The following is a 16,045-nucleotide window of genomic DNA, read 5'->3' as shown; positions in this document are numbered from 1 at the left end:
AGGAGTCTAGTGTCATTGTAGATGCCTTAAGATGTCCCATCTGGCTTCCAGCTGCCTTTGGTGGGTGCAAGCTTTATGTAGGTTCTGATGACACGTTAAGTCCTATACATGTCTTGGATACTCTTAGGTGTGAAGAATGACACTAGATACCTCCATGTAGCCAACTAAGTCCCACCCTAACTGCTCAGAGCAACAACTGTCAGACTCCAGACTGTGCAAAATGACAGAAGAATTTTACAACAGGACTGACTAAAAATATTTATATATAGTTTGATTCCTGAAATAACAAAAATAATGTACTAATAACAGCACAAAACACCTGGATGGCATAGGTAGCAGGCTACTGAATTATCTATGTAACATACTGGACTACTCAGGTTTGGAGAGCCCACAGTGTTTTTCTTTTGCTTTGTTGAAGTCTCAAACAAATGTGAACTTAAGTGTGAGCATTTCCCAAAAATAACTAAATAAAAAAAAAAAAAGATTAATTGTGATTTAAACTCATTCAAGCCTAGGCAGCCTCAGAAATGTCTGCTATGCCTGTTATGCAGCAAGGACAGTGCGAGGAGGGGGATTACCAAATGGCGAGCTCTAGACAGGCCGATGATGAGAAGATCACTGAAACCAATCTGAGAAGAACTTGTTTTCTTACAGTGGCCAAGACAACATCACACTATGACAAATTGAAAAGACTGGGGTTTGTCTTTCTTGATAGGAGTTAAAAGTTAGAAAAAGAGTTGGATTCCTCGCATGCCCATGAAATTCCACATTTCAGTCTCGCTTCTGGTCACTCAGATTTTACCTAGGTAGGAATGATGTAAGGCAGAGAAAGATTTTCATGCCATTGAGGACCAACCTTAATCCAGCCCTGCAGAGCAGATATTTAGCTAATCATCATATGGATAGACCTATAAAATCAGTTCTATTTCCCATAGCTAAAAAGTTCCAGTAAACTAGTTGTGGGTTTCTACAGATAATTAAAGAGAATTTAATATTCAAACTACTGCTCAAAACATTGTTCTGATAAAGCCATCTGGCAATATAAGGTGCAAAGCTGAAATGCAATATATTTCTTTTAACTTAGATGCTTACACCAGAGCAGAGGTTGTATACGAATGGACTCGGGAACCAGCAAGGTCAGTGGTTGTGGCTGAAGATGGCTCTCGATTGAACCAATATGATCTGCTTGGACAAACTGTGGACTCTGGAATTGTTCAGTCCAGTACAGGTCTGTGGAAAAGGTTTTTTGGAAAGAAGCATATTTAACTGCCAAAACATAATTTAGAGAAGGAGAAAAAAATACAAAGACCAAGGAGTGAGAGATAAATTGCAATATAAGGACTTCAGATTGGGAAAACATGATTCTGAAAAGATAACATATCCTAGGATTAGTTTCCTACTTCAACTGGTGCTTAAAATATTTGAACAGTTAAAAAAAGCTTCCTATAGTGGCATATCTAGCCAGAAAAAAACAGTAATTTACATTATAAAGAACTCCTCATATTATTGTATTGTCTGCTTACTATATAAGCTTAAAAAATAGAATATGAATATTAATCCTCAAAGATCATATTCCTAGAGGCAGTGAAGTAACTTGCTAAAAAGTAAGCATATAGTTTCTCAAGGTGGTATTCAGAGAGTAAAAAACCATGTCATTAAATTAAAAACCATCTGGAACATCCACACAGGATTTAGGTGTCTTAATGCTAGCACCAGCTTTAACTCCAAAGCTATTAATGAGATACAGAAATATAGCTGACATTTGTAGTATTATGTACCTGTTACCTTGAAGCTGGCTAAAAACCTTCACTTTTTCACTTTGCAGTGTTTGTTTCAAGATGTAATTTCTTTTTTATTTTTTTTTTTTAATAATTTGGAAGGGGCACGAAGACCTAAATACAGTAATAAACTGAGCAATAAAGAAGAGTGCGTTGAATAGATTGACTGTTCAATGGACCAAAAGAAGCACTGCATTAGGAGAACTAGTTGTATTGCTTTGAATGCACCTGATGTTGTGACTGAAGTAGAGAAATACACTTATACCTGCATGAACCAAACTTTCTATTGTGCCATTCACAAAGTCAAAGAATGTTTAAGGAAAAGTGAGTCAATTTAAGGTGAACCCTAACTCATGTCTGAATTTTTTATTTAGCTTGCCAAAATATATTCATACGCTCTATTAAACCAACAAAATTTCTCAGAAACAAAAGTTTCTCATGGACCAATATTCAAGTTACTACTTGCAAGCCCCTGTTCAGCTGATGTAATCATAAAAGAAGTAAGTAGGATGGCAGTAATAAGGGCTTTTTGCATGAGAACAACATCAGCACAACTGTTCCCATAGCTTCACTGTTTCCATTATTGAGCAGAGAAGCATGCATCAGACAAGTAAAAAGAAAAGGGAAGAACTCTTGGCCTGGCCACGGCTAGAAATGTTGCCATTGACTTTTGTGGAGCCAGTAATTCACCCCAGCTGCCCTTTGCTGAAAAGTCAATAGGATTTGTGAGAAACTGCAAGGATCTCGAGCTCTCTGCGCTTTCTGTTCTGAAGCTACTCAGTCAGAGAGACCTTGGCAACCTGAATGCCTGCCCTTTTGCACTCATTGCCAATTCTCTGCTTGCTGGATGCAATATAATAGCAGCAAGATAATCAGAAGACCCATAATCTTGGGAACATATCTAAACCAAATAGATAATTCCAGATATAGTTCAAGAAAATTAGATGGTAACTTGAGAAGTATCCTATAAATTCTTAAGAAACGCAGATAACAAATTTTTAAACAGAACTGAAGGCAAACATAAGTAGTGTAAAAATTCTTCACACACTTCCATGAAGAAACAACAAAATATTTGTTTGGTCTATATGTTTCATAAGTTTGAATTCTGCCTCCTTTTTCTACCTGAAGAAACTCCTTACGATGCCTACCTATAAAGTTGAATATGGTATAATTAATATTAGCTGAAATAAAGATGCTGTTGTCTAGATGCAGAAAAACATTACAAAGAACTGAATACAATGGTTATCAAAACTAAAAATAAGCTCATTAAAAAATCTTTTTAGTACCAAACTTACAATCCTTTTAGTTACTACCTGATAAGAACATACAAGTGTGGAAAAAACACATTTATTTCTTGCAAATTCAAGGTCTCGGGGAGAAATTCTTCTTGATTTGCTTTGTAAAGAAAAATGCTTTGCTTTTCCCAGAATAATGGTGTGGATCAGAAGTTGTTAATTATCACTTTTCTCCCCACTCAGGTAGGTGGGCAGCTAGTCTCAACAGAATCCTCCAGCACATCTTTGTCCTCTGCTCATCTCTGTTTTAAGATATAACATATGTAACGAAAATTATGAAATCCCTACTTTCAGAGTTGTGGATGTTGACTCATCTGACAGAATGACAAAAGGAATAGAAGACAATCTTCATTTAAGAGTTCTCAGCACCTTTATTAGGCAAGAAAATGAAGCTTTTGTGCAGCTGATTCTGTGGATCATTACAGGAATTTACATAATCTTGGGCAATTTTAAGATTATATTTATAGTTGTCTGGAGTTCCAGACACTTATTTTCTAAGAATTTGTGTGTAACTGGGTTACTCTAAACATTCTCAAAACTATTAAATGATTTAGCAAATCGATAAAGTTTTCCCCTCCCCACCCTTAATTTCTTCCTCTGCTAGTAGGCCATCTGCTATCCTTATTTCTGGATCTAGAACAAGATAACTATAAATAAATATTATTTTTTTTTAATGACAAGAGAATCTTGAAAGACTACTTTTTTATGGAATAGTTATTCATCTATGCTGGCAATGGAATATGCAGGTACTACAGGCTTAAAAATAGTATTCAGTAAACTAAATAATCATTATTGTTGCTGTAGTTTTCCTTAAGCAGAGAGTCATCCATTTTGTACTGGTATGTAAAACTCCTGTCACTCTCCAAGTACTGACTCATATTGACTCAGAATAAATTTAAAATGATCTTTTTTTATATGCACCTTAACAGATGCTTAAAGGGTTCATGCAAGCTTCTGTTTACACTGAACTATTTTGCCACCTTGAAAACATTGCTTTGCACTAAGAATCATCAGGATTTAGGCTCACAATGGTATATTTTTTTTCTGCTGTTCTGTAAATCTGTTAAGAGAATGCTGTTCTTAAGAGTTTTTCATTGGGTTACATGGCATAAGTAGTAAATGAGAAATACTTAGTTTTAAATTAATGGCAAGGAAAGCCTTACTTCCTACCTACAGTGATAGAACAAGTATTATTATAGCTAAAACTCAGCCTCCATCTCAAACCTTACATCTAACGTGATGCACGTTAATTTTAGGTGCTCACCTGATAAACTGGGATTATTACAAATAGTTTACCGAACACTAATAGGTTTGATGTAACTTTACTGAATTATCAACTATTTTCTTCTAAAGACACAGGCTAGTTTATAGCACCCTAGCATTTGACTCAATGATTGTGATATACTGTAGAATTAAGGGCTGGTCAAAAATTGTAGTTACAGAAGTCTTGAATCATAGAATAATAGAATCATTAATGTTGGAAAAGACCTGTAGGATCATCATGTCCAACTGTCAACCCAACACCACCATGCCTCCTAAACTATGTCCAAAGTGCCACGTCTACATGTCTTCTAAATACCTCCAGGGATGGTGACTCCGCCACCTCTCTGGGCAGCCTGTTCCAATGCCTGAACACTCTTTCAGTGAAGAAATTTTTCCTAATATCCAACCTAAACCTCCCCTGATGCAGCTTGAGGACATCTTCTTTCCTGCGCACAGGCACAAACTCTTTCAGAACACTGGATGTGTTCAAATGTGGACAATCATTCAAAACATTAATAGAAATGGAGGAGTTGTGTGACCACTTTTAAATGCTTCATATTGTGTAATACATACAAAATAATTTAACCTTCATGGAATAAATCAAAGAAAAATCAAACTGTGTAGAGCAGATAAATTATTAGTAGACAACTTTAGGAATTCCAAGGAAGCTAAAAAGAAATACCTTTCTAACTTCTTTGGATAAGAGAATAAGAGATAAAAGAATGTCAGATGCATAAGCTACAACTTGTGCTGCAACTTGTGTAAGCCTAGTAATCAGGTGCTATGAATATAGGAAATGTTTTGCCCAAGAACTACTTGAAATTTTAGCTTGTAGTGAATTACAGGCCTTTGAAAACAGAATTGCAGAGGAATTGCTGGGAAGTTAGACAGTGGTCAGCATATGTCAAGAATGTGGCTATGTTTTTCAATTAAAGAAAGCCATAAAATATGGGAAGCTAAATATTTAGTGAATAACGAGTACTTTCATGTCCTGCAGTTTTTAAATAAATCTCACCAAAGATCTACTATCTTCTGATAAATGACTACAGTCCACTGGTACTTTGAAGGCTTAAATACATGTTTTTGCCTTGTAACTGAACCGTAGGCGTTATTCTAGGCCTATGCTTTGCCTGATTCACTCCTCATGGCATTACCTTTAGCTGACTTGTAGCTCAGACCTATTGCAATGCTTAACAGATGAGAGTAATCCCTCTCTTTTTAATTGCATTTATGCTTTGAATCTTGTTCTCATTTTCCAGAGGTTAAAAATACTTTGATAATTTAAGCAGCTAAATAAAGCTTCAGAGTACAGTAGTGTGTTCACTCTGTATTCTTAGCTTGCCATCTACAATCACTGAATTAATTCTGACATACCGTTGTGAGCATTCTATATCTGATTGCATTAAAATAGCTTCCCACGTCATATTTTAGTAGATAAAATTAAATTATTGGCTCTTCTAGCCAAGGCTGGCACCCTTCATAAGATCATAATCTCCGGTACAGAAGAAAAGAAGATTGTTTCTGTCAAAGTTAAAGAAAGGTGGGCAAAATTCAAGTAATAATACCTACTACGCTACTTCTGCCAGTCCTATTTTTGAAAGAAATTTTTTTTATACATCTTTTGCTTTACCTCTCAACTTATAACTGATTCTTTTTTCCCCCTTTGCTACTGTTTTTTATATTGAAACACACCAGGAGTATTGTCACATCTTATTTATAAGCCTTCCTCAGGGTTACATATTGAACAAGATTGTTCAAATGACTGTTCTTCTAGACTCTCAATTAAAGAAAGAGCATTTGACATGCTCGGTGCATAAGCAGTCAATGTCTAGACATAGTTTTTTAATCCAATTTAAGCTTTTCCTGTACAAGAGCAACTTTCTCTTTCTAACTGCCTACATTTTAAAATAGAACAACAGTAATTTCACATGCCATCTCTAATCTAGATAGATGTTTCCCTTCAAGTGCATGTCCACCTGTTTTTTTTCTAAGATAATGATTATTGCATAATAATAAGAATCAATCTACTCAAAAAAAAAAAAAGTCACAACAACAGGCTTTCCAATCTTTTGAGAAACTACTATTTTTCAAAATACACTTTCAACAATGTAAATAATGATCTGAAAATGAGGCATTATTTGCTGTACTTTGGCAGGAAAGGCTTATAGAATTATATAAATGCTTAAGGTTCATTTCAATTGCAATTAGAATACTTACATGTTTTTGTGGCACCCAAAAAGTTAGTGCTAATGAAAATATTCTATGTTATTTTTGCATTGTCCATTTACTTCAAGAGAGAATAATCATTTAGTAAAGTACTGAATTAGCAGAACAGGGACACTTTATCTTCAGAGTACATAAAGCACAGACAGTGGTAATGCAGACACAATCACATCAGCAATTACATCTTAAGCCTGGCCTGACTGAAACACTTCTGAGTGCCTGTCTTGATTTAGTCTTTATGTGATGTTTACATGTGTATATTATGCTGGTTTTCCATCTTCTGATGGAATAAGACCTTTCACAAGAGTCCTAAACAGCCACCAGTTAATGCAGACTTTCATTCACTACTCAACAGAGATGAAAATATGTAAATTTAATTCACACTTCCCAGAACTGTCTAGTTTTGCATTATTAGTGGAACTTCAGAACCTGCTTTTTAAAATGTTTTCTTCAGAGCTGACCCAATCTGATCTGAGGAGTTTGTTTGTTGTTTTTTTTTTACAATAGGGGCTAATGTAATGAAAATTTTCTTCCTATAAAGCCCTCTAATGTGTATATTTACAAAAGCTTTAATGTTCCTGTTTTTCTTGTTTTCAGGGGAATATGTTGTTATGACTACACATTTTCATTTGAAGAGAAAGATTGGTTACTTTGTCATCCAGACTTATCTGCCATGCATCATGACAGTGATACTGTCACAGGTGTCCTTCTGGCTAAATAGAGAATCTGTTCCAGCAAGAACCGTATTTGGTAAGCAAGACCTATAAACAGCTTGCCAAATAGATTTAAGAATAAGCCAAATAGATTTAAGAATTTTTATGGCGAAACTAGTTAGCATAACATAATATTGGAGAACAGCACGAGCCTGGACATAGCGCAGTACACAATAGTTAACGCGTTTCATTGCAAAGATGTAGCAGAAGCTGATTTAAGGTACAAAGCTTTTAAAGTGATAGTAAAAAGAGATCTGAAAATATTTTAAGCAATCCATTACAGTTCAATGTTTCCAAAACAAAAAGTATATGAATAAAATATTACTGACAATGGCAATGACATCCATGGTGGGGATTGTCAAAAGGGCTTTAATCAATGGGTGCTGGTCATTGTGCTTAGAGTGATAAATAGACACACTCAATGAATGCAGTAAGGCAGCGATCTATAGTTGTAGGAGTTTATACAGTTGGTCCCTAGTGTTTTAACCACTGCTTATCATAAAATTAGAAACAAACAACTACCATATTTTTTGAAGATATTAATCCAAGCGGAGTACATATTAAAAAAAAAAAAAAAAAAGAAAAAAGATGATGTAACAAATCTTCAGTTAAGGAAAATAGAACCTGAGACTTCTGCTATGTGACCTAGACTTTTTTGTGATGTTCAGATGGGACACCTGAACACCTTCGGCAGAAGAAGGTGGAAGAATGCACAGCCAAGTTGGCTTTTACGCTAGGTTCCCTGCCGCGGGGCACTGCTGGGGCAGGTTGCCATGGGCTCTCCTGTTTTGCTGAAGAGAATTTATCCATTTACACTGGACATAGCAAAGCCAGAGAGTCACAAGGCCCGATTCTGAGAAACTGAGATTCTGAAATTCTTCTCGAACAAGAGCTATTTCTATTGACCTTTTCTGGTAGTCGTCACAGCTGTGCTTTAGTTTCCCAATGCCTCTGGAAATCAGTCACAACTTGCATAGCCTTAGACCTCATGAGCCAAGTAGAGGCATTCTGTTGATATACAGATGTGCATTTACAGAAGAATTGTTTAGAGCACAGTAAAATTAAATTTGATTTACATAATACTGTTTAGAGTAACATCTAAAATTAGCTCTGAATTTTTATCAACTTCACTGAAAATTAACCTGGGACTTTTATTGGCCTCTGTAGTCAAAGCTATTGAAATTATAACTATTTTACCTCTTTTTGCACATGCCATTTAAAAAGAAATGTCAGATGATCAGTTTGAAGTGTGATACTTCATTGTCCCTAGATGGACAAAATTTCCTAGTCTCACAATGAGTAATATATAATAGCGCATGATGTTCAAGTTGTTATCTTCACAGGCTCAAGAACCCACACAATTCTGAAAGTTTTCTCTTTAGAAGACAGTTATTTAGTAAATAGTCTTGTGCTTACTCCATCATTATGAATCAAAACAGCTTTTTTCACTTCTTAATGCAGTGAAACAATGTTTCAGAAAATTTTGCATTTATGTACATACATACAGAAGCACAACTTAGATCTTTTAGTCCACTTAGTACCACAGATCATAAAAATTATAAATCCTGTTTTGCTACTATATTAAAGGAAATTGAAGCTCACTACTGAGTCAAATAAAAGGATTAGATTGCCTCTCAGAGAAGAGAAATTTATTCTTCGTTAGGCATTAATAATTCCAGCTCTTTACACCAGCACGTAAATATATTGTCCATTATTTGGCCTATTTTAGACCACTGCACATTTTTGCTAACACTCAGTGCAGCAAAGATGAACTCAAGACACATTCAATACATGACACTGCAGTTGTCAAGGTAACTTGTGGATGTATGATTTGATGTAAATGTCTAGCTTGTAGATTTTTGGCTGGTGGGTTTTTTCTTTTTTTTTTTTCTTTTTTTTTCCAAGCAGCTGCAAGCAGAGTGAGTTTGATACAGTCCTGCTTGCTCTCTGTGGCCAGTTAAGGGACACAGTTCATCAGCAGCAAGAAATTCTGATATCAGAAATGCAAATTACATTATCATTGTTCATACATAAATTCTTTGCTATTTTCAGGGCATCAGTGAATAAAGGGACAGAACCCTGCAAAACCATCAATTCAAATAAAAGTAATATCGCATAAAGCTTAGCGCGTTTGAGTATAAATTTGAAGGAGCATATACCAAATAAGCAGAATAGAAACAGCAAGTCTTTTAGCTTTCTATCTTAGAACAGGTGTAAGAAAGACCTAAAAATGTTAAATTGTTACATCTGTGGGATGATTTGCAAAGCATGAGTAAGGAACAGTGACAATGATTCTCCAAATACCAGGAAGCACAAAGTAGTATTCAGTCCACAACTCAAAGTTTTACTGCCATTCTAACTTTAAAAATATTATTCTACTACAACAAAGTTACAGAAAAAATGGTATAAAAGATGTTTGGAAGATCCAGCAACTTCCACAGAACTTGAAATCTGATATCCTCAGTTAGCAGCTGAGCTTAAGCAGGGATGTTTGTAAGAATTAGGGTTGAAGGCAAACCTTTCCCATCTATTTTAACAGTTGAGAGATGAAGCACAAAATATAACCACAGATCTAAAGAGACTAAACCTGTTTGCTTTGCAGGAGTGACAACTGTCCTGACAATGACTACTCTGAGCATCAGTGCAAGGAATTCACTTCCCAAGGTGGCCTATGCCACTGCTATGGATTGGTTTATAGCGGTGTGCTATGCCTTTGTGTTTTCTGCACTCATCGAATTTGCAACAGTGAATTACTTCACAAAGAGAGGCTATGCATGGGATGGCAAAAGCGTCGTTCCTGAAAAGGTAACACCACTTAATATCTATCCCAATGGGCCATGCTGTGTCACACTTGGACACTATATGGGTTTTTTTAAGAAATTCTCTTTATTTAGAATAGTAATTATTCCAAAAACAGTTTACTTATGTGGAATGAGGAAACTCCCACACAACATTTCTACACATAAACAATAACTACTTAGAAAATGAATGCCTAAATACTACTTCTGACATACTGGATATTTAATCCTATTAATAATTAAAAATTTTACTGAGATTTTGACTTGTGTTGCTGAGCAGAAAGAAGAAAAGTGTGTATTCTTTTCAGGGAAGGCAATTAAATTTCTAGTGTTCAAGCAAGAGGAAATGTGGATGCCTCAGTACAAACAAAGGAAAAAAAAATTCTGGTGGCTACTGTGTTTGACATTTTCCAAAGTATGTTGCTCCCCAACATGAACTTCAGGAGGACTGCCCTGTGATCGTGATCGTGACCGCATACATCACCACAGGACTTTTTCTTTCCTTTCTTTTGCTTCCTATCATTTCCCTGTTTTTAAAAAATCAAAATATTATTTTTACTTCTTAGTCTATGGGAGAAATTGATTTGTTTTGGGGGAAGCATTGGCAATTGTGTTGGGAGTGTGCAATCCTGATCTGTACCTCCCTGAATGCAACAGAGACATCACACTGACCCGCTTTGGTCTGGGATCAGACCTGCTCTGAAAATCACAGGTGCATCAAGAAATTGTTGAGGTCATTTAAGGGGATGAAAGGAAAAATTTCCCATTGCCTGTGAGTTGTTATGTCCGCTGCTTCTGTGAGGAAGCTCATTTGATTGGGTGTTTTTTTGGTGTTTGGTGTTGGTTTGGTTTTTTTGGGGGGGAGTGTGTGCGGGTGGTGTTTTTTTGTTTGTTTGTTTTTTGAGATATCTTGAAAGAGTTTTAACTTGCCTAGCTGGTTATTACAAACACTCACAGACTAGAGATTCAGCAGAATAAATATTTGGAGGAGCAGATGTTACTCATTGATACGTGAATATGTGTGTTTAATTCATAAGTATATCCCTACTTTTTTTTTCTATTTTAATTGCATAAGTCAGTGAGAAAACAGAAATAAAATTAGGACATTTACACAATGACAACTAATACAAACATACTGTAGAATAAATGAGTGAAGTAACAAAACAAACTGACAGCAATGAGCTGCACGACTGCTTGTGAATACTGAGTTTTCAGTTACTGATGATACTTTCATTGAAAATAATTTGTTTGATTGTTGTGCTCCTATTTTCATGATATCTGTTGTAAAAAAAATGGGCTGTATTAATAGAAAAAAATGCTTAAATGTTAAATATTGCCTTGTTAATATAACCTACCTTGTAACATAGTTACTATAATCAGCCATGTTATTTGTTTCAAAGAAAATTACATTTTCAGAAAAGAACCCAACCAATATAAACACAATATTCAAAGACTGTTTAAAACATAGGAATATTTATGGCTTTGCATTCCTCAACAAGTAAAGGTCTTTATGTGTAGTTTGATGTAAGTCAGCAAAGACATACTGGTACCTGGTACAGTGCACTGTCTGCAGACGTAAGGAAAGGCAAGTAAGGCAAAGTAACAGAGAACAGAGCATTGATTTAGAGCTCTTATTAGCTGTTATATTACTTTTTCATAACCTTGAATAGACATGAAATATTAAGACCCTGACTGGTGTCAGGACTTCGTGGATCAGATTCCTCATGACATTTACATCTATAGAAAAAGTCTCAGATTCCTGTGAAGCAGTTCTTTGCCTGCTGCATTTAGTGCTGCTTACTATAGGATCTGGCTGAGAAGAAAACAGGACTGGCTTCATGCTCAGCAAGTGTGTTAGCAGCCTTTCTGCTCAGGAGGAAAAGAACGGACAGACAGCTACAACAAAACCAAACCAAAATCTTTCTGACATCGCCTTTCTTCTTTTCTGAGATTTTTTTTTCAACCTGTTTGTTCCTCCTATTCAGCAGAAATATTCCAGAAGAATTTGAAGCTTTTTCTTAGCCTCAAGCTAAGCTGAATATTATTGTGATGAAATAAAGAGTATCTACACCAGAGTAATTATGTGAATCCCTTTTCTTACTAAGTAGCAGAAACTTAACATTTCAGTCTTCCTTTCCTTCCTGCATGGGGCTCCAAGCCATGCTTTGACAAGCCTCTCCCCATTTGTTCTGATGCCTTTGCAGCTTCCCTTTACATTCCCAAGTATCCTGCAGGAGCCCATCTGCTCCCTGGAATGTTCCGCTCTTGAACAAGAACTTTTTACCAGAGCCCCCCTACTGGGTGGCCCTTATAGCTATTAATCTGTAGTTGATCTGTCATAAAAAGTACTGTGGCTACTTCAAAAAAATATTGCCTCTGTGGGACAGCTGCTGCTTAAAAACAGAATTACACTTGCTATCTTGTGAAATGACATAATAGATCACATTCTGCCAATATTTTCTCTTTAGCCATATCTTCCCCCCTTCCTTCTAAGAGGATAAAATGGATAACATTTGCCTATTCCTTCTGTGGCAAATACTGCCTAAAGGTTTTCTAAGCTCTTGGGATTTTTTTGTTCACTGTTTTTTTTCTCATAATCAGAGGAACTTGGAGCAAATGGATGTTTTTCTTTACACCTCCTTAACGATCCCTACATCTGTCTTCTATGTTTATCCTTGTGCAGTGGCTGGAGGAAGGTTTTGGACTGTCTGCAACAGGGACAGTTGAATTCCAACTGATAACCCCAGATGTCAAAATTTAATTTTTTTTTCCTACAAGTAGATCACAGAAGTAGAATACTAGAAAATATAAGGACCCAGGGGAAAAATCTAGATATTCTTTCTGATCAACAAGTTCTTCTCCACGAAAGGATTTTCAATACATTCTTGCTTTAGCAATCAAGGTAGGTGGATGCAAAAGTCATACAACATTATTTGTCTTGATACTGGAAAGGTACAATAAGGAATTAAGTGTCTTTTAAAGTTTTCATCCTGGTCAAGAAGCACAGTTGATTAAGGGAATATGGAATTACGAGTGGTTTGTCACTATTGATTACCATTAAAGGTAATTTTGTTGATCAGTGAGCCTAGCTATCAGTATAAATCCTCATTACAGTTTATCCATCATCTAATTTATTTTAACTAATACAAGTAACAGAGATGGATGATTTTGTCTTTGTCCTCACCTAAATATTTCATATAACTCATGTATCCAGACACTAACTTCTTTCTTGCAGCTTATTACAATTAATTGCAATTTTTAATGTGCTTTTTTATGATCTTATCTGTTGAGAAGATAGTGAGAATAAAACGTTTTCTTCTTTCTTCAGCCAAAGAAAGTGAAGGATCCTCTCATTAAGAAAAATAACACATACACAGCTGCAGCTACGAGCTACACCCCTAATATTGCAAGAGACCCTGGGCTGGCAACCATTGCTAAAAGTGCAACAATTGAGCCCAAAGAAGTTAAGCCAGAAACAAAACCTGCAGAACCCAAGAAAACTTTTAACAGCGTCAGTAAAATTGATCGACTATCAAGAATAGCCTTCCCATTGCTTTTTGGAATCTTTAACTTAGTCTATTGGGCTACCTATTTAAACCGGGAGCCCCAGTTAAAAGCTCCAACTCCACATCAATAACCTCATTTATTTGTATAGTTCTGTTTTGTCTTTTGCTCTGGGAATTCCTTCCCATTTTCACATACAGTAATTCCCATTTGCTTCATTGCCTCTGTCTTAAAGAAGATAAAGGTTTCTTTATTTAAAAGGTAAAATATATCTGTATATTTAAAAAACCTGTGTGTGTGAGAGAGATATAAGTTATATACTTTGGAAAAATTATTCTGAAAGTGGGAAGAGAAGAGTTGTAGAGTAATTAAAAAAAAAAAAGGAAGTCATTTGTAGATAGTTTAGTGCTGAATGCTCCCAAAGGGTATTGTATATGTTAGTGAAAAAAGATATTTTTATTCAAAGGATTGTGGGGAGTGGGAAAATATTCTTTATGACATTCCTGATACACATACTGTCCTGTACCATTTATTCAACCACTGTTTATAATCTTTTCAAGGATGTAAAGCTTTCCTTTTGCTGAATCCCGTAAGATTCATTATTTTCCTAATCCCTTTTCTCTTCCGTATTCCAAACCACCTGATTTATAATATTAAATGGTCTTTAAAGAAAAAGGAAATCTACTCACTCTATTACAGTTCATCACTGTATAACACATAAGATCTAATGGTAACAAATGCTTTAATCTGCTGTTTTACCACAGTCTTGTTCTAAGCATTAAGTTGTCACTAGACTAGATTTAAAACCAGTTGTTGCACAGTCAAGTGCGGTTCCCAAGTTCCTTCTATCACCTGCGTAATCCAGACAATTCCTGGATGCTTTTACAGATAGCTTTTAATCATCACTATGTTTTAGAGTTTAAAACAAAAAACAAAACACAACAAACCAACAATTTTTGCAAGCTCTAGATATGTTGAATGTATTCTTTTATAAAATGATACATTAACAAGAAGCTTTAGACTGAGATTTATGGGTAGCAGAAAGACAAAATATAGTATTTAAATAATATATGTAAATATGCAGCATGAGATTGTACATTTTTTTACTTTTTTAAAGTTGTGTTCTTAAAACATTGTGTAGGATCCACCTCTTAGCTCTTAATATGTTGTTAAATGCTCAATAAAACATATTTTGAGCCTGAATTAAAAAGAAAAGTGGTACTGGAAAGCCAAAAAAAAAAAAAAATGCTCAGAAAGCGCTTGGAATTAATTCCATTTGTAAAGTGGTTAAGTGTACAGTAGCTTGCAATTTGACAATGTCATCCAATGTAAACTATTAGATTAATGACTGGTCTGCTCAGGTCATGCATAAATACTAAAGTATGGGATTATATTTGGTAGGTAAATGGTGAAATATTTGTTAAGACAGAAGTTCATCTGTATATTACTGCTATATTTGCTGATACATAACTGTTACAATAAGTGATGTAATATATGTAGCATTAAATACAAAAAGTCATACATAAAAGAATGTACAGAAAAATAGATTTTATTGAGTAAACTTACTACATTTCATTTTTACTGTAGCAATATATTTGTAGGAACAATATGTAAGGGCTTTAAATACAAGATGTCCATTTTGCAGGTACTGTGCTCCCTTTAAAAAAATTCTAGTCAGTATCATTACTGCTGATTCTTAGAAATAAAATTTCAGATAAATATTTTTCAGAAAGATGGGAACAATGGTGGATATTTGCACACATCAATTAAAAAACTCAAACATATGGTATTGAATGAATTTTAAAACAATGCTACATGAGCCTCCAGAGAAACAGCTACTGAGTAAAATTTCATAGGCAATGTTTTCTAAACTCTTTCTCAATAAATCAGAAGTTGACATTATCTACAAAAGGAAATAGTTAATGTTTTATTTAGAGAAGATTTTCTTTTTAAATAATGCTTCATTGTCTAACATTTAGTCCTGTCTAAACTTGGTAAGTTATCTGATTGGAGCTTATTTAAAGGGGATGTTTCATCTTCTGGTATCATGTGTAGATTATGTATAGAAAAAAATAAACTATGGCTCTTTAACTTCTGTGTACTTGTTTATCTTGTTATTTTTGGCGTTAAATTAGTGTGTTCATTTAGGGCATTTTACCTTTCTAGCAATTCATAGCTACCTTTTGGTCTGCATTTTGCACATTAGATGTGTATATTACTTAACTAGTCTGCTTTTTGCTATGCAATGACTGCATTATATCACCTCTTAGTTAGTCTATGCCAATAGTATTATACTGTATAAACTTGATTGCACAGTTTATCAAAGACAAGGTATTCTCTATGTAGCTTTTTTACAATGCTTTGCTAAACCATGTAATAATAGTAAGTCTTCCTTGAAAATAATGATACACTCTTATAGAGGACAGTTCCTGTTTACTCCTGGGATAATTTTAAACAGATGACATTGAATG

The 16,045-nt window shown here is 35.0% G+C and overlaps 1 protein-coding gene across 2 annotated transcripts in view; it reads left to right on the top strand.

Annotated features, from left to right (window-relative positions):
- The window catches only part of GABRA1 (gamma-aminobutyric acid type A receptor subunit alpha1), a 43,422-nt gene extending 27,757 nt beyond the window's left edge, over positions 1-15,665 (top strand). For both annotated transcript variants that reach the window (XM_064458964.1, XM_064458965.1), the window contains exons 7-10: positions 1,085-1,228; positions 7,157-7,309; positions 9,875-10,077; positions 13,399-15,665. In XM_064458964.1, coding sequence (XP_064315034.1) covers positions 1,085-1,228; positions 7,157-7,309; positions 9,875-10,077; positions 13,399-13,707 — 809 coding nt within the window. In that variant the 3' untranslated portion in view covers positions 13,708-15,665. The remainder of the gene's footprint in view (positions 1-1,084; positions 1,229-7,156; positions 7,310-9,874; positions 10,078-13,398) is intronic.
- The last annotated feature ends 380 nt before the right edge of the window (positions 15,666-16,045 follow it).

The sequence above is a fragment of the Phalacrocorax carbo genome, chromosome 8 (genome assembly GCF_963921805.1).
Source record: "Phalacrocorax carbo chromosome 8, bPhaCar2.1, whole genome shotgun sequence".
In the NCBI taxonomy this organism is placed as follows: Eukaryota; Metazoa; Chordata; class Aves; order Suliformes; family Phalacrocoracidae; genus Phalacrocorax; species Phalacrocorax carbo.
This window is presented reverse-complemented; position numbering and strand designations above follow the sequence as displayed.